A 19,719-nucleotide genomic window follows, 5' to 3' on the forward strand; every position below is an offset into this window, starting at 1 on the left:
TGTTAACGGTTATGTTAGTGGTAGTTCTCACTTTACATGCCAAATGTAGCATGCTCCATGGGTATTGGTACAGTGACTCTAGGATTCCAGCATCTTTTGTAGATGCTGATGTGATGGTTCAGAAAAGCTGTAGGTCTTGGTGTGATGGTTTGGATGTTACCCACTTCCCTGCTCTTATAAAATCACCCAGACTAGACTCAGCTGAACTGGAAATTATAGAATGAAGCTTTATATTTACAGCTAGCACAATATACAAGCAGGTATTTACAGTATATACAGCTACATACAGTAATATACAAGTTAAAAAGTAATACAGAAACACAACAGCCCTCCCAGAAACCTGAGTCCCCAGGAGGGGCTCCCAACCGCCCTTCCACCTCCTTTCCACCCCTCTGCCTTATCCCAGACTTTGCCTTATGTTCAAGGTGAGTTTGGAGAATTGGAAAGGGAGGTTAGGAAGCAGATGGATTAGTTACACAGATGGCAGGTTAGAGAGAGAAGGGAGGCAGCCAAAGCCAGAGAGCAACTCTGTTAGCTATGTCTGTGTTCTTGTTTTTATACATCTCAGCAAGCCTGTGAGTGAAGTAGACATTACCACTGTTTCCTTTTCACAGCCTATAATCTAATTCTTCTCACCAAAATATCCCAGCTAGCTTCAAATCAGCACACTTGGAAGCCTTGAGAAGTAAATCTTGTCTAAACCTGGGCCTTCCAGCAAATTTCCAACAAGTTTTAGTTCTTTTGCTTAAGGCTTTTTCATACAGTGATAACTTCCATCCGTGGCTTTCCAGTGTTCCTGTTCTCCACCCCCAAGATGAAGTGCTAGTTGGCTATTTTTCCATTTACACTTCTACAAAGCTATTGTCTTTCAAAGAAATGTGGCAATCTGTCTTCAGGATCAATGTCTTAAGTGAAATGTGGAATTCATCAAATGCTTCACATAGTAACACACACTAAAAGCATCTCATGGAAAATCTGTGGAGTTAATAGTAATCAAGAGCTCTGCAAGTACGATGGTGCAAATACAACCACACAAAACTCTCTCTTCCTCAAAGGTCATACTAAATTTTAAGTGTTTTGAGGATGAACTCATCATATACCAAGTCAGCTGACCTGATTTTGGGAGCATTGCACAGGTGTGGTTGCCTTTTTAAGATGCTGTAGACTGTTGAACGAGATTTCAATACTTGTTCTAGATTTTTGTCCATGTCAAAAATGTGATTCTAATAGAGAAAAGTCACCACAGATTTCTCAGGCTATCATTCTAATTTGCTGTGGTGAGCAAGCATCTGGTAACTGCTGATTGCCTTACTCAGGCAGATATGTCCCTTTTGTAGGTATGGGAATTAGTGCCTCTGTAGCTGTTACTGAATACCCTGTTCACAATTCCCTCTTTTCTTCCTTTGTCCTTTCCAGTGCTAGTTACAGAGCATACACTTATTGAGTGATTAGAGGGAAAGAGTGAGCTTTTGAGTAGTCCAAGGCCAGATGAGTTTCTCTACAGGGTGTATGAAACCTTGTGCCACAGGTTTATACACACCTTGAAACTGTCTTGGCAACATCTGTTAAGGCAGTTATAACTATGCTGAGCAAATCTTATTATAGTTCAGATGTTCCAAACTTATCACTTATTAAATATTTGCAACCTAATGCTTTGCTTTCAGGAGGTTGGGCCAGGTAATCTCCAGAAGTCCCACAGATTTCCTATGATTTATTGAATGTATGTGTTTTAAACAGAGTTTATGCCACAGTGCAGCATTAAAGTATGGAAGGGAAATCTGAAAACCAGCTTAGCTGTTGTCATATAACCATTTTTTCTGTGTCCTCCTTTGGTGAAAGAAGTTTGATGCACAGTTTGTCAGCTCTTTAAAGCCACTTTAAAATTCCTGGTATTTGTGAAGGAAAACTTCTGTAACTACATTTGATGCCACTGACCATCAGATGGTTCTCTGAAATGAACATCTCTCTGTGGAAATTATCAGGGTAGGCTGAGTAATTCAATTAGAATCATATTGACAGGAGTCAGTGGTTAATGGTTCTTCCCCAGAAACAAGGTTTTTCATCTGTTTTTTCTTTTCTACCTGTGATCTGGAAACCTGGAAAGCTTTTCATGTGCAGCCCATGTGTCTCAGATACATAACCAGGCTAATCTATGGCTCACCACCACTTGAAATCAAAGGATTAATTTGAACTCTCTGTTGTTTCATATTGTATGGATGATGTGAAGTTTTAAGCAAGAACATTATTGTTTTGATCATGATTTGAAAATTATTTAGGTTTCTGAAAACTTTCTGTTGGGGTTTTTATAATGTTAAAAATGCAAGATAATGCCTTGGTGTGTATACAAATTGAAAGCAACTTAACGTGGAAAAAAAGCACCTTTGAATGTTCTTAATGGTGGCTAATTAGCTTTGATTTGGCCATTAACTGTTTGCATTAAGAAAACAATCAAACCAGAACACGTTGCCTGTGGCAGCAATGTTTCCTCATGTGCAACCTGACACTGAGGTGTGAATGTGGTTTTGTATGTATGAAATACCAACCTGCATGAATCTGAGGTGGTAAATCTTGCAATGTACTGAGCATGTACTGAATTAGAGAACTGGCAAATAGCTTTATGTTAAAAGAATTTGACTACTTTTAATTATTTGTTTAGTTCATTTTTTAATGGGACATTTTTGTGGATCCATGCTTTGTCTGGTTTCCATGCTGCCTATGTTTTACAACTAAAAACTCTTGGGGGTAGCTTTTAGCCTTTTTTTAATCCCAAGAATATGGAATTGCTGTACTAGAGGTATTTAACACAGTGTCCTGTCCCTGATAGTGACCAGCAAGAGATGCTCACCAACATGTCTGAGAATAAGACAACCAAAATTCAACACCTCCTGGAAAATGTATTAGAGGCTGAAAACATATGTAGAGGAACTTCTTGAGAAAGAAATTTATTTTGCCTTTAACAGATGTTCCTTTCTTAAATAATTCATTGTGTTTGACTAGGTTGTGTTGTCCTATTTTTGTTTTGGCTCTGCCACATGATGATTTCTCAATGATGGCCTCTAGATATTGCCATAGAAAAGACATTGAATGTTCACTGTGTGGGCACTTGGTTGTATTTTCCCTCATCTGTTTCTGATCAGATACAGCATTTTAATCTGTTCTTGACACAGGAGTTGTTGCATACTTAGATGATTTAGAATCATAGAATTGTCAGGGCTGGAAAGGACCCCAAGGATCATCTAGCTTTAACTCCATGTTAGATAGTAGCTGAAGATGAGCCAGCAGTGTGCCCAGGTGGCCAAGAGAGCCAATGGCATCCTGGCCTGCATCAGGAACAGTGTAGCCAGTAGGACAAGGGAGGTTATTCTTCCCCTGTACTCAGCACTGGTCAGGACACACCTTGAGTACTGTGTCCAGTTCTGGGCCACTCAATTCAAGAGAGATGTTAAGGTGCTGGAACATGTCCAGAGAAGGGCAACAAGGCTGGTGAAAGGCCTGGAACACAAACCCTATGAGAAGAGGCTGAGGGAGCTGGGGGTGGTTAGCCTGGAGAAGAGGAGGCACAGGGGGGACCTCATTGCTGTCTACAACTACCTGAAGGGACATTGTAGACAGGTGGGGGTTGGCCTCTTCTCCCAGGCAACCAGCAATAGAACAAGGGGACACAGTCTCAAGTTGTGCTGGGGGAGGTACAGGCTGGATGTTAGGAGGAAGTTCTTCCCAGAGAGAGTGATTGGCATTGGAATGGGCTGCCCAGGGAGGTGGTGGAGGCACCGTCCCTGGAGGTGTTCAAGAAAAGCCTGGATGAGGCACTTAGTGCCATGGTCTAGTTGAGTGGATAGGGCTGGGTGCTAGGTTGGACTGGATGATCTTGGAGGCCTCTTCCAACCTGGTTGTTCTATGATTCTATGGGCAGAGACAGCTCACCCTAGATCAGGTTGCCCGGAGCCCCATCCAGCCTGGCCTTAGAAACTTCCAGGGATGGGGCTTCCACCGCCTCCCTAGGCAACCTCTTCCAGTGTCTCACTACCCTCATGATAAAGAACTTCTTCCTAACTTCTTGCCTTTTATCAGTTTTTTTTCCAGTAGTCTTTCAGGATGGCCTAGACTTGACTGATTGTTCAGTGTGGACACACATGGCATGTGTCGTGTAGCTTAGGTCTCAGCACCAAACAGCTGTGCAACTCTTTTTTCTTGCTTTGTTTTGAGTCTAAAATTGAACTCATGGATTAACTGCTTTAGGAGGTGGATTGAAGAGATAAAGCTGCTTGGGTGATGGAACTTAATAAGTACCATTGGAAAGTCAAATAGACAATACCCATTTAGGCTCTCTGTGCCTCCATACCCACTAGTTTCTTCAAGAAAGCCCAGTAGGTTTAGAGATATGACCTCTCTTTGTGGAAAAAAAAAAAACCCAACATTTTGATTCTTCTCTGGTGTTTTGCATCTACCTTTGGCATGCAAACTTTATCTCACCTTTATTTATGAAGATTTCCTCTTGGAGTATTGGCCTGAATGTTGAACTGATACTGGTCTCAAAAACTAGTTTAAGAAAAGCTAACATCAGGCCAATTTCCAGGTTTCCTGGTTATTTAAGGCAAGAGATTTCATACAGCCAATATTCTCAGTTAGTGACTTTGAGTTCTTTTAGAGTTCTCTAGTGGTCTGACTTGGGAACCACCCCAGTGTCTTCCATACAAAAATGTAACTTGGTTTTAATCTTGATCTTTATCTTGTTGGAGCAATTCTAAAAAACCTTCAAACTGTTGAATCCACAAAGCATCTCTTTGGCTTTCTGCTTCCAAGCTCCATTAGTATTTTTTTATGGTTTTTGTTAACTTGGGTTTTTTTGAGACTTGTTTTTTTCATGGTTTTGTACTGCTAGTGTTTGATCATCTGTTTTTCTGATCTCAACACAGCTTCAGCCGTTTGAAAGATCTCCTTTGAATGATTTCTTTCCTTGCTATGTAGCTGTGCTAGTTTTTCTTTACATTTCAAGTTTTTTGGCTACTACTGTGTTTACTGTGAGCTTTTTTTTTTTAACTTCTTGGGGTAACTCCTTTAAAAGTGGATCTTAGAATCATAGAATCAATCAAGTTGGAAGAGACCTCCAAGATCATCCAGTCCAACCTAGCACCCAGCCCTAGCCAGTCAACTAGACCATGGCACTAAGTGCCTCAGCCAGGCTTTGCTTCAACACCTCCAGGGATGGTGACTCCACCACCTCCCTGGGCAGCCCATTCCAATGGCAACTGATTCTCTCTCTGTGAAGAACTTCCTCCTAACATCCAGCCTAGACCTCCCCCGGCACTACTTGAGACTGTGTCCCCTTGTTCTGTTGCTGGTTGTCTGGGAGAAGAGACCAACCCCCACCTGGCTACAATGTCCCTTCAGGTAGTTGTAGACAGCAATGAGGCCCCCCCTGAGCCTTCTCTTCTCCAGGCTAAACAAACCCAACTGCCTCAGCCTCTCCTCATAGTGCTTTCCTTTTCCAGTTGTGTGAGCTCACAGTCTTTTAGACTCTATATTGATAATATATGTCTTTTTTTAATGGTCCTTTCCTTTAATGCAGACACTTCTTGTAGCTACTTATGCTGTGTGCCGTTCTGTAATGCATTTGCTGGGTACAACCCTGATTTTTATCTTTTTGCCTTTAAAAAATTTAGTTGATGATAATTGTGGAGTTTTGTTTTGTTTTGTTTTAATAATAATTATAAAATTGGTGTTCTTATGACCTTACAGTGGGTAGATCTGCTGTCATCTACCATGATTAGTCTAGTAGTAGTAAGTTTAGAAGGGACATTGAGATGCTTGAGTGTGTCCAGAGAAGGGCGACGAGGCTGGGGAGAGGCCTTGAGCACAGCCCTACGAGGAGAGGCTGAGGGAGCTGGGATTGGTTAGCCTGGAGAAGAGGAGGCTCAGGGGGGACCTTATTGCTGTCTACAACTACCTGAGGGGTGGTTGTGGCCAGGAGGAGGTTGCTCTCTTCTCTCAGGTGGCCAGCACCAGAACAAGAGGACACAGTCTCAGGCTGTGCCAGGGGAGATTTAGGCTGGAGGTGAGGAGGAAAGTTCTTCACTGAGAGAGTCATTGGGCACTGGGAATGGGCTGCCCGGGGGGAGGGTGGTGGAGTCGCCGTCCCTGGAGCTGTTCAAGGCAAGATTGGACGTGGCACTTGGTGCCATGGTCTAGCCTTGAGCTCTGTGGTAAAGGGTTGGACTTGATGATCTGTGAGGTCTCTTCCACCCCTGTGCTTCACTGTAGTTGTTTAGGCAGAAATATGTGCACATCTCTGTTTGGACATCATTATATTGCTATGAATAGCTGTTCAGAGGCAGGGTCTTATAGAAGGATAATCCTTTGAATGCCTTTCCAATGTAATTTTTATATTACATACCTGTGTTACATGCTCAATTTCTCTTCTTAGGTTTTTTTATTCCTGGTTTTCCAAAACTGCTGAGGTTTCAAGAACATCACGACAAAATACTGAAAAAATTTTTGTCCAAACTTAAGCAGCATTTGGTAAGTATCCCCAATAAATGCTTTACTTAATTTGCAGCTTGCTACAGTCTTTCATTTTAGGTTAACCCACCAGGTTAAGAATACTTCAAACCTCAGAATAAAATGGAAGGCTCTGAGAGGCAGAAGCACTACTGTTTCCATTATAGACAAAGTTATGGTGCAACTTGGCAGAGTTGTGATAAAATTGGATCCTAAGAGTAATTAACTGGGTGTCCTGTCTGTCTCACTTTGACCTCTGAGTTAATGAAAATAAGCAGTCGCCCTGATTGGCCCTTGTACAGACTGCTCTGTAGCAGCCTGACATTAAAACATTTTATTAAGAAATCTATAATATGTAACAGCTTTTTGACCAGACACTTCTGGGCAGAGGTGACTTTGCAATCCAACCAGGTTTAATTTGTGTTTAACAATACCCTTTATAGGAGCAGTTAACTCTTCTCTTAAAAATTTACCCATAATCTGTAGTGCTTTCAGGAAGGTAAATGTTGAGCAATGTCTCTTCTAAAGCTAGGAAATAGTTATAAAATCATAGAAAGGTTTGAAACTGAAAAGGACCTCCAAAAGCTTATTAGTCCAAACCCCCCTGCAGTGAGGCAGAGACGACATCCGCACTAGATCAGGTTGCTCAGAAGCTTGTCCATCTTGGTGTTGATATCTCCAGTGGATGAGGCCTCAGCTACCCTACTTCTAGTAGGAGGGAATTTTCTTTTTCAATCACATTGTTCTACCAAAATCCATCTCTTCTGTATTAAGATTAAATATAGTGTAAGAGATGCTTGGTGCGTGCAACATTTTTTAAGAGAGATAGCTGGCTTAGAAACATTACCTTCCCAGGGCTATATTACTTTCTGTTTAGGTATGTTTATCTCCATAGAAAAGAAAAAAGACAATTTGGGAGCAGACTAGCACCTTGGAAATGATGAAATTGCATCTAATGTGTGCCTGCTGCATTTATAAATAGAATTTAATGTCTTCTTTTAACAACATGCTGTAAGATCTGCTCTATAACATGGAATTAGGCAGGTACTTAGTTACGGGGGGGGAAGAGCACAACTTCCGTTTTAAAAGATCAGGTTTGAAATTAAGTCATGCAAGATGATTGTGTCATTTTTTAAGTAAATGTAAGTAAATCATGGAATGGTTTGGGGTTGGAAGGCACGTCCCAAAGCTCACTTGTATTCCAGCTGCCAAGCAGTCAGCAGGGACATCTCTGCTAGATCAGGTTGCTCAGAGCCTTGTCCATCCTGGCCTTGATTTCTCTGGCAATAAGGCCTCAACTACTTCCCTGGACAACTTGGTCCTGTATTCTAGTGTTCCACTACCCTCATGGTAATGAATCTGTTCCTATATACATCCAATCTTAAATCTACTTTTTCCTCTATTGCAGAGTTACTGTCCTTTGCCCTGTCCCTACAGGCCTTGTGAAAATAGTCCCTCTGCAGCCTTCTTGTAGGTCTCCTTGAGGCACTGGAAGGCTGCTATTAGGTCTCCCTGGTGCCTTCTCTTTTCCTTCCCCCCCCACTTCTGTAACTTGACTCTGAAATGAAGCTAGTGGATTTAATTGTTACAGCCTGTGCTAGTGTGCGAGATGATGATTCTTGTTTAGCCCATATAGACTCATCCTCATTTTTGAGATTGTCACATTTCAGGCCCAAAATAAAGAGTTAATTACAGAGACAATCAAGTGGTTTTAACAGGAAATGTGAAAGACACTTCACACTTTCTAAAAATACAAAAAGAGTCATATAAAAAGAGGTAGATGATACAACCTGAGGCTGGCATATTATTGTATTTATATATTTTATGTGTACAATATATTGTGTAAAGAGGTGTTTATATAGCTGTTATATATATATGTACATTACAGATAAGAATCAAGAATTTCTTTTGTCATCCTAGCCTCCCATCTCTACCCTCATATTGGGTCCCTTGAAAAGAAACATTCAGAAAGGTGTAAAAAAGCTGTTTTAATAAATGGAAAAAGCTGATGTAAATTGGAATGCTTTGATAATTGTCTTCCTGAGGAGTTCCTTGGACACTCGTTTAGAGAGATCCAGAATGCATTTACTCTTTAATGTGTTTGAGACATTCAAGGAATGGAGAGATGCAAGGTCATGTTGATGGGACTCTGAGCATCCTGAACATGAGCCAGTAGTGTGCCCAGTCGGCCAAGAGAGCCAGTGGCAAACTGGCCTGCATCAGGAATGGTGTGGTCAGCAGGAGCAGGGAGGTCATTCTGCCCCTGTACTCTGCACTGGTTAGACCACACCTTGAGTACTGTGTCCAGTTCTGGGCCCCCCAGCTTAGGAGGGACATTGAGATGCTTGAGCGTGTCCAGAGAAGGGCAACGAGGCTGGTGAGAGGCCTTGAGCACAGCCCTACGAGGAGAGGCTGAGGGAGCTGGGATTGGTTAGCCTGGAGAAGAGGAGGCTCAGGGGTGACCTTATTGCTGTCTACAACTACCTGAGGGGTGGTTGTGGCCAGGAGGAGGTTGCTCTCTTCTCTCAGGTGGCCAGCACCAGAACGAGAGGACACAGCCTCAAGCTACGCCAGGGGAAATTTAGGCTGGAGGTGAGGAGAAAGTTCTTCACTGAGAGAGTCATTGGACACTGGAATGGGCTGCCCAGGGAGGTGGTGGAGTCGCTGTCCCTGGAGCTGTTCAAGGCAGGATTGGACGTGGCACTTGGTGCCATGGTCTAGCCTTGAGCTCTGTGGTAAAGGGTTGGACTTGATGGTCTGTGAGGTCTCTTCCAACCCTGATGATACTGTGATACTGTGATGTCTCTGCTCACTGCAGTGGGGAGGTTGGACTAGAAGACCTTTAAAAGTCTCTTCCAACCTAAAGTATTATATTGATATATTCCATTTCTTTTAAGTTTTAAATCAGAACTTAGTTCTGGGTTTGTATGAATCTCTTTAATAGCATTACATTTAACACCAATCAGTATTTTATCAGTGGAAGGCATGGTCCCATTCTGCCTGGTTGATGGTTGTTCTTGCAGGTCAGAAAAATCTTTAAGTGGCTTTTTTTCTTCTGTCTGCTTTTTAAGTAGACTTTCAAACATTTCACAAAGATTGTTTCAGTTATTCTGAGAATTATTTTTCTTCATTACTTACCATGAACATACCACTAAGATGAGCCCATTTTAACTGGCTGAAAGAATCATAGAATCAACCAGGTTGGAAGAGATCTCTGAGATTATCCAGTCCAACCTAGCACCCAGCCCTTTCCAGTCAACTAAACCATGGCACTAAGTGCCTCAACCAGTCTTTTCTTGAACACCTTCAGGGGTGGTGCCTCCACCACCTCCCTGGGCAGCCCATTCCAATGGCAAAAGCCTGCAGAGAAACCAGAGGGATTCAATCTATTGCCTATTCAGTGTTTGTGTACTTGGAGAAGCTGAACATGGCAAGAATGGAATATGATATTATCCCAAAGTTAAAATTCAATAGCAGTGTTTCATGTGGTTGAGTTAATTCTTTGTGGTGAATATTTGGTACGTTGACCTCCAGGTAAAAATGCTTTTTTTTCCCTGGACAGTTAAAGGCATTACTTAATTTTCATAAGTATTTTTAAAACTTGTACATTTTTTTGTAGGACTCCCAGGATATGTCCACAAGTTTTTACACAACAAAGTGGTTTTTCCAGTGTTTCCTTGATCGTGTGAGTATGCTTTTCATTTGCCTTTTCTGGTTTTGGTTGTGACTTGTGACAACGTGTTTTCAGTGTTGCTGATGCTGTCATTGCAGACTCCCTTTACATTAAGTCTCAGGATATGGGATATCTACATACTTGAAGGAGAGAGGATTCTCACTGCTATGTCTTACACAATTCTGAAGCTACACAGAAGTAAGAAATCTCTCAAATATTCAATGCTCCACAGAGATTCAGCTGATTTTGTTCTTATTTTATGTAGCTTGATTTTTTGTGAGAATCTTAGTTTCTCATTTGCCTTATGCTGTTTCTGATGGGTATTTGTCTTTCCTTAAGCTGCAAAATCAAGTCTTTGCTTCATTAATGTGTGTGTGAGATGAAGTGACCCTGGCTAGACACTAGGTGCCCACCAAACTGCTCTGTCACTCCTCTCCTCAGTAGGACAACGGGAGAGAAAATAAGATGGAAAAAAACTGTGGGTCAAGATAGAATCAGTTTAATAAAGCAAAGGCCACATGCAAAACTAAGGGAGAACAGAAGATTTATTCTCTGCTTCCCATCAGGAGGCAGTGTCCAGCCACTCCCCAGGAAGCAAGGCTTCAGTATGTGTAGCTGTTGTTCTAAAAGACAAATGCCCTAATAACAAATACCTTCCCTCTTCCTCCCCCTCCTTTCTCTTAGGTTTTATTGCCAACCAGATGTCTTACTCTATAGGGTCAGTTTAGGTCAGCTGTCCTAGTATGTCCTGTCACAAACTCTTGCCTCACCCCCAGCCTACTGGTATGGGGGGCATGTTGGAGAGACAGCTTTTATGCAGTGCAGGCTCTCCTCAGCAGTAGCTAAAGCACTGATGTGTTGTTAACACCTTTCTACCTGCAAATACAAAGCAGATCACTATGAGGGCTGCTGTGGGGAAAATTAACTCCATTTCAGCTAGACCAAGTACAGTGGGGTTGCCAAAGCCAAATACTTACTACAGCAAGAAAGCTATTTAAACTTCAACATGAGATGAGCTGTGTTGCTAATTAAACGATGGGGAAAACATTTCCTAGTTCCATAGTTTGGAAATAGCTTGTTAGCCTCACAGGATTTAAATAATCAGAAAAAAAGGGTAGAAAGAATGTAGGATGTGCCACTAAATACCTGAAAATATCAGCAAACAACTCTGCAATGAGTAATCACTTCTATAATATTGTTTATATGTTGTTTAATGACATTATGTCTGTAATGTAATTAAAATCCAGAATTTCAGTAGACTGCTTTCTTTTCCATCCCTTGCTTTGAGAGAAGTAAAATTTTATATTTTCTAGAGAAAAAACTGTCCAATGCATCTATGCCAAAGTGATTCAGCATCTTAAGTTCCAAAGGAGCCAAAAAGCTTTGGTTTGGTGGATGGATTTTAGCTTCTAACATGCTTTAGCCTTTGTCAGGATGATACCTTGTAGCTCAGGTTTGATGCAGTCTTTCTCTGGGACTTTGGCTTGCTTGGTGAAGTCATTTAACTTTCTAAATTCAGAGAGCTGTATGAAGCCTGCAGAATTGATGTCTTAATTTGCTTGCTAGTTTACCCTTCTTGAACTGTGGTGATACTGCCACACTGTCTCGCTGGGGTGCATTAATTAGTTTGTACATAAACTGCTTTGAAAAATGAAAAAGTTTCTCTTTTATTTAGTAGTTGTACTTAGGAAAGCAAAACATTGAGAGACTAACTGCTAAGCTTAGCATTTTTATATCTCTTATTTGCAAATAGACTTTTTCTTTTTTTAAATTCACCATTCTTTTAATGGGAAGACCTAAGGCAAAAGTCCAAGTGTAGATTTGCTTGCTTAGCAAGTCTGTAATAACTTTCTCCATGATCAAAACACCAAATCTCTTATGGCATGAGAAAGATTAGGACTGTCAAAGAAGGCAGCAAACAACAGATACTGGTTTTTCAGTCTCTTGCCTACTCTTAAAAACATCCCCTGTCCAGTCAAAGTGCCAGCATGGAATCCATGCCAAGAGCATTTTTATGTGAAAATCCATTAATGTAGTTAATTGTTATGATTTCTTTAGAGAAATCATGCATTCTGGAACTTTCAGTGGCATACATATGCTTAAAGAATCAAATAGGTTCAAATAGGTGTCAAATAGGTTCATGGGTGGGGAAGCTTGACTTCACTCTTGTGTGAAATAAAAGGAAAGAAAAATAACCTGATAAGTGTAAAATGGCTTTCAAAATACGACCTGAATTTGATTGAAGTAGCAAAAGGTACCTGAGTTTTCAGAGAGCCTGAAGCAATGGTTCTGAATTGTGAACTGCTGTTCATAATCTCCTTGAAAGTTAATGCAGTTGCAAATGAGGATACCTTAAAATACCAATTGTTGCAATGTCTTGCTGCTTTTCAAAGCTTTTATGTGAGCTAATGTATGTTGTACGATGACACAGCAGTGTTGTTTTTAAGTTGAATATACAGAAAGAAAGACCTGAAGCTTTTTGGACATAAAAAAGCTGAGGAGATGCGAGTGTGCTAGTTTGAAGCTTAGCTAGAATGTTTTGGTGAGAAGGACTAGGTTACAGGCTGTGAAAGGAAAACAATGGGGATGTCTACTTTGCTCGTAGGCTAGCTGAGATGCATAAGAATAAGAATCAAAACATAGATAAGGGAGTCTCACTTTTTGCTGGGTAACTGGCGTGAGCTGCATTCCCTCTCTCTCTGGCCTCTCTGCCGTTTCTTTAGTTAGTCCACTTTGCTTCCTAACCCCCTGGCCAAAGCTCCATTCTTTCTTGGGACTGGGGTAAGGTTGAGAGGGTCCGGGGGGAAGGTGAAGGGGGCCGGTTGAGAGCCCCTCCTGGGGGACTCAGGTTTCCTGGGAGGGCTGTTGTGTTTCTGTATTAACCTTTTACTTTGTATATTCTGTATATACCTGTAATATCTGCTTGTATATTGTGCTAAGCTGTAGATAATAAGCTTCCTTTCATATTTCCCAGAGCCAGCTGAGTCTAGTCCTGGGGTGATTCCAAAGTGTGGGGGGGTGGGGAACACCCAAACCATCACCACGAGGATGCCCCTTTCTTGCATGACATTGTCCTAAGTGAATGTGCTAGTTTGAGCCTAGCTGGGATGTTTTGGTGAGAAGAATTAGATTATAGGCTGTGAAAAGGAAACAGTGGTGATGTCTATTTTACTCATAGCCTTGCTGAGATGTATAGGAACAAGAACACAAACACAGATAGGGCAGTTGTATGCTCTCTGTCTTTGGGGCTGCACTTCTCTCTAACCTAATCTGCCATCTGTGTGACTAATCCTCCTGCTTCCTAACCCCCTTGGTCGACCCTCCAAACTCACCTTGAATATAAGGCAAAGTCTGGGGTAAGGTTAGAGGAGCAGGGAGAAGGTGGAAGGCTGGTTGGGAGCCCCTCCTAGGGACTTTGTTTTCTGGGAGGGCTGTTGTGTTTCTGTATTACTTTTTAACTTGTATATTTCTGGTTATAGCTGTATATATTGTAAATATCTGCTTGTATCTTGTGCTAAGCTGTAAATATAAAGCTTCATCAATTTCAGAGCCACTGAGTCTAGTCTGGGTGATTTTCACAAAGTGTGGGGGGGCAGGTAACACCTAAAACCATCACAGTGCCATGGTCCTAGCCTTGAGCTCTGTGGTAAAGGGTTGGACTTGATGATCTGTGAGGTCTCTTCCAACCCTGATGATACTGATGATGATACTATGATGATGATGAAGTAGAAAGCGTTTCCAAGATGAATTTTTAATGCATTGTAGAGATTTCTGGTGTTGAGTTTTATCATCTGCTTAATTAATAGAGTTTTTTTTTCATTCTATGATGGAAACAAAAATGTCTCAAGTAAATGTTCTGATGTTCATAAGACATTCGTAATGTTTATTTTCTGCTTTATCTAGAGCATCTGATGAAATTACAAAATGGAAGAACTTGTAGAATTTCCTGCAGGAGGTCCTTTAGCCAAAGATTTATCTATGAAGATGATTTCGTAATAGACCAGCTCCAAAATTCTGTATCAGAATTGAAACGTGCAAAGCTGGATTTGCCTGCAGCTGGTAGAAACTTGCACATAAGCATATTTAGATATTGTACTAGTCCACACATTTTCTGTTTCTAGTGTAATTCATGTTGTTAAAGTATGTGCAAACACTTATCTGTCACTGTATAGGTTTTGAGGAGTTTGGGTTTTTTTCCACCTAAAAAAATAGTTTGCAGGTTAAAATTGACCACCCTTCATTTCATGAGTTTGCTCTGATTCTTGGTGCTTGTTTATGGTTGTATGGTAATGGCAAACATTTTAAAACATGTCTCTGTATTGATCATTTTATTTGGTTTATAAAATCTTTGAGATAGAGATTAAATATCAAGTTTTTAAAGTTCCTCTGAAGCAACGATGCTGTCTGAGAATCCTGACAGGTTTGTAGCTTAGATATGAAACAAACTACAGGTCAGATAATTTCTTCAGGTATTCACATCCATATTTTTAATTGTTTGTAGGTGATAGACCTTCTAGGTGTTCAGCTGAATTATTTTCTTTGTTTCTTCTCAGCCTTTGTAGTTGTGCTTTTTGATTGCAGAGTGTAACTGGTTGTTTTGAGGGGTACTACTTATGAAATGTGTATGGGATCTCTTCTTCCTCTATTAAGATACTGTTATCTTTTCTGTCCTTACCTCCACAGTCTTTGTTTAGAATCTTTATTGAGGTTGTTCAAAGTCCTTTTTCTTTGTGCTTGCTAATTCATAGAATCATAGAATCAACCAGGTTGGAAGAGACCTCCAAGATCATCCAGTCCAACCTAGCACCCAGCCCTATCCAGTCAACTAGACCATGGCACCAAGTGCCTCATCCAGGCTTTTCCTGAACACCTCCAGGGACGGTGACTCCACCACCTCCCTGGGCAGCCCATTCCAATGCCAATCACTCTCTCTGGCAAGAACTTCCTCCTAACATCCAGCCTGTACTTTCCCCGGCACAACTTGAGACTGTGTCCCCTTGTTCTATTGCTGGATGCCTGGGAGAAGAGGCCACCCCCTACCTGGCTACAATGTCCCTTCAGTGTAGTTGTAGACAGCAATGAGGGTCACCCCTGAGCTTCCTCTTCTCCAGCTGCACACCCCCCAGCTCCCTCAGCCTCTCCTCATAGTGGTTTGGTTTCCAGGCCGCTTCACCAACTTTGTTGCCATTCTCTGGGACACGTTCCAGCACCTCAACATCTCTCTTGAATTGAGGGGCCCAGAACTGGACACAGTACTCAAGGTGTGGCCTGACCAGTGCTGAGAGTACAGTGGAAAGAATTGTACAACAGAATGTGAGAAAGAGCATGTCTTTAAAAATCCTGAAAATAGAGCAGAAATTACCTTCACACAACTTTACCAAGATGCTGTATAGTGTTAGTTTGCAGGAAGTTAAGAAGTGTCAGGAAAAAGGTTGCCTATATGGCTTGTTGTGGTAATTTATTCCTGAAGCTCTTTCATTAATGAACTTCATTTCTCTGCTTTTTTTAGCCCTTGTTGCATGCAGTAATGGGGGGCTGTTTCAAGTCTACTCACTGCAGATAGATGCCTGTTTCATCTGGTTCTTCAGTAGGTCTGTGCCTCTGGAGCACACTGTTTTGTACATTAATTTCCCATATCTTGCTTTCTTGACAGTTCGCTATTTCTCTTGCTCCCTGTGTTTTGTCCTCTTTCTGGACATCAGTCCAGCACTCTCCCACTCATATTATGTGTAAACAGTTCTCACTCTTGTCTCTTCATCTGTTCAGTTCCACTTGGGTCCTCCTCATCTGCAGACTGCAGTTGTTTCTCACTGCATGGTGCTGCTGCTTCCCTTTTCTAATCACTGCTTGCCCATCCTGCCTTCTCTCCATTCAGTCCTATTCCTTCAGAGCAAGCCTGTCTTTTCAGCACTGCTCTTCAGCTATGTGCTTTCTCAGTCCAGCTTGTCCACAGCTGATGCTTGATCATGATGACTTGATGTAAGTCAATGAGCTACTTTGTCTTTTAGCACCTATTTCACTGCATGTTAAAGAAAGATAGATCATAGAACTGCTTTCTCTTAAACTTTAAATACAGACCTCTCTGTGATACCTTTGAGTGGAGAGAGAATTACACCAAATGCTTTATTTGTAGATGGGTAAAATTGTTCATGGATTTGGTAAAGTAAATTTCAGCACCTGAGGAGTTTCAAGTCTCTACTTAAAATTGTGTGGTAGCGAAGAGTTGGGAAGGAGTTTTATAGTTGGCCCAAGTGATGGAGTTAATGTGTCTTCTGGAAAATCCCATGCATCTAACTTGTGTTGAGAACTTCTGTGGAAAAAGACAGAATTTACTGGAACATTTCTTTATGGAGAAAAACATGAAGGCAGAAAGTCTGTTCCTGCCTCATTTATGTTTTAAGGCCTTTTCTTCTAGGAGAGTGTAAAATTTCCTTCAAGTGAAGATGTTGTTTGAGAATACTCTAGTGTTTCACAGAGACTTAAAGGAGACTGTAGGTTATGTAAGAATCATCCACATTGAAATTCAATAATAGAAATAGTGAGACACTAAAGTCATCCTTTGCCTGAGACTAACAGCAAGGGGGCAAGTGAATGTATCTTCCTTGCTGAGGCAGTTTGGCAAGGGAGTGCAAGTTGTTTGGCCTTTGTACTTTGTACACTATACAATAACTCCTGAAAGCAGTGTGCACTTGCAGCCAAGAAGGCCGATTGCATCCTGGGGCTGCATCAAAAGATGTGTGGCCAACAGATCAAGAGAGGCAATTCTGCTGCTCTGCTCTGGTAAGATCTCATCTCGAGTACTGTGTCCAGCTCTGAGCCCTCCAAACAGGAAGGACATGGACCAGATCCAGAGAAGGACCACAAAAATGATCAGGGGGCCTGGAGCACCTCTGCTGTGAGGACAGCCTAGGGAATTGGTGTTGTCCAGCCTGGAGAAGGGAAGGCTCCTGTGAAACCTAATAGCCTTCCAGTGCCTCAAGGGGACCTACAAGAAGGCTGCAGAAGACTGTTTGCAAAGGCCTGTAGTGACAGGCAAGGGACAGTGGTTTGCAATTAGAGAAAAGTAGATTTCGATTGGATGTTAGGCACAAGTTCTTTACCATGAGGGTAGTGGAACACTGGAACAGGGATGCCCAGGGAGGTAGTTGAGGCCCTATCCCTGGAGATATTCAAGGTCAGGCTGGACAGGGCTCTGAACAACCTGATCTAGCAGAGGATCACAGAATCACGGAGTTTACCATGGTGGAAAAGACTCTAGGATCACTGAGTCCAACTTATCACCTAACCCTTCTAATTCAATTAGACCATGGCACTAAGTGCCTTATCCAGCCTCCTCTTAAACACCGCCAGGGATGGCAACTCCACCACCTCCCTGGGCAGCCCATTCCAAAGCCAATCACTCTTGCTCTGAAGAACTTCTTCCTAACATCCAGCCTGAAACCTGCCCCTGGCACAACTTGAGACTGTGTCCTCTTGTTCTGTCCTTGGGTGGCCTGGAGGGTGCCTGGAGAATGCCTGGAGAAGAGGACCAACCCACCTGGCTGGCAATCTCCCTTCAGGTAGTTGTAGACAGCAATGAGGTCGGCCCTTGAGCTTCCTCTTCTTAGGCTGCACACCCCCCAGATCCCTCAGCCTCTCCTCACAGGGCTGTGCTCCAGCCCCCTCACCAGCCTTGGTGCTCTTCTCTGGACACGTTCAAGCACCTCAGCATCTCTCTTAAGAGGGGGGGGGTGTGGTGGGGGGGGGGGGGGGGCCCAGAACTGGACACAGTTTTCACTCTGTTGGAATCCCATATTTAAGCAATTATGCAAATTCCAAAATCAGTGTTCAGTTTCTGTTCTCTTCAGTAACATTTGATCATCTCTGGTCTTCAAACTCCTACATGCAGAAATAATAGTGTCAGTGAATGGCTCAGGTTGGAGGAGATCTCAGGACTCATCTGCTCCAATCTCCTCACCATGCCTACACCTCTTAACTACACTCAGCTGCTCATCCAGCCTGGCCTGCAACACTCCCAGGCAGGAGGCAGCACACAGCCTCCCTGGGTAGCCTGTTACAGACTCAGTACCCTCACACTGAAGAATTCTTCCTCAGCTCCAGTCTAACCCTGCTCTGCCTCAGCTTCAAACCATTTCCCATTGGGCCTGTTGCTAGAAAGGGTTTGGATGAGCATTTATGGAGAACCTGACTTAAAAACATCTAAAATGTATTGTTAGTAGAAATATAGAATCATAGAAGGTTTAGGCTGAAGCAACCTCAAAGCTCACCCAGCTCTAACCCCCCCCCCCACCACAGGCAGGGGACACCTCCCACAAGAACAGGCCACTCAAGGCCACCTCCAGCCCAGCCCTGAACACCTCCAGGGAGGGAGCATCCACAACCGCCCTGGGCAATCTGCGCCAGCATCTCACCACCCCACTGCAAAGAACCCCCTCCCAACATCTAGTCCAGATCTCCCCTTTACCAGTTCAAACCCACTCCTCGTCCTGCCACCACAAGACCCTGTCAGTGTCTCTGCTGACTGCAAGGGAGTTGGAGTAGATGAGCTTTGGAGGTCCCTTCCACCCCAAACCATTCTGTGATTTATGATACGATTAACTGACAGGATGCTTATTGTTTTGAGCCTCATTGGGTTCTTTCTTTTGGATAGCTAAGCAGCGTGCATGACAATAAAATGCCTCTTGTTTTTTTTCCCCAACATAAAGGAGGGAGGCTTAATATTGAAATACAAAAAAGCAAGGCCAAAGTGAAGTACACTTTGGTGCTAGATCAGGAAATGAGCTTTTTTTGTTTTTAATTTAGAAGTAGCCCAGGAAGGCCTCTCTGTGTAGCATATTTTTGCCAGGGGTAAATACTTAACCTTTCACAAAATAAATACAAATTGCCTTCATTGGGAATGTATCTATTTTGTCTGCTGCTTTCTGTAGCTGAGTGAAGCTGACTCATTTATTCTTTTTATGAATTTCAGAAGCCTTTGATTTTTTTTTCCTTATTTTTCCACTCTGATGTTCATTTTGGTTTTACTCATCACTATCTTCAGGCAGCAACATTTTTCTACAGGTTCACAGCATTGACAATCAACTTTGCTCACATGTTGCACCCTGTGTAGCTGCCAGTTACTCACCAAAGCTGTTCTGCCATTCCTCATCTGGACAAAGGAGAGAAAATATAATGAAAAGCTCATGGGTCAAGATAAGGACAGAGAGAGATCACTCAACAATTACAGTCATGGGCAAGACAGACTCATCTTGGGGAAATCAGTTTAATTGATTACCAATCAAATCAGAGTATAATAATGAGAATAAACCCCGGTCTTAAAAACACCTTTTAGCCACCACTCCATGCTTCCAGGCTTTAACTTCACTCCCAGTTTTCTCTTCCTCCTACCCCTCATCAGCTCACAGGCACAGGGAATGGGGGTTCATTACATGCTGTTTGTGTTACTGCTTCCTCCTCAGGGAGGGGACTCCACATACTGTTCCTCTGTTCCAGTGTAGGGTCCTTCCCATGGGAGACAGCTTTCCATTAACTTCTCTAAGTTGAGTCCT

The 19,719-nt window shown here is 42.4% G+C and overlaps 1 protein-coding gene across 10 annotated transcripts in view; it reads left to right on the top strand.

Moving 5' to 3' along the window:
- USP6NL (USP6 N-terminal like) overlaps window positions 1-19,719 on the top strand; it is a 155,793-nt gene that overhangs the window by 121,059 nt on the left and 15,015 nt on the right. For all 10 annotated transcript variants that reach the window (XM_064142662.1, XM_064142666.1, XM_064142663.1 and 7 more), the window contains 4 exons: window positions 6,425-6,519; window positions 10,118-10,183; window positions 10,270-10,369; window positions 14,075-14,230. In XM_064142662.1, coding sequence (XP_063998732.1) covers window positions 6,425-6,519; window positions 10,118-10,183; window positions 10,270-10,369; window positions 14,075-14,230 — 417 coding nt within the window. The remainder of the gene's footprint in view (window positions 1-6,424; window positions 6,520-10,117; window positions 10,184-10,269; window positions 10,370-14,074; window positions 14,231-19,719) is intronic.

The sequence above is a fragment of the Pogoniulus pusillus genome, chromosome 4, assembly GCF_015220805.1.
Source record: "Pogoniulus pusillus isolate bPogPus1 chromosome 4, bPogPus1.pri, whole genome shotgun sequence".
NCBI classification, from domain to species: Eukaryota; Metazoa; Chordata; class Aves; order Piciformes; family Lybiidae; genus Pogoniulus; species Pogoniulus pusillus.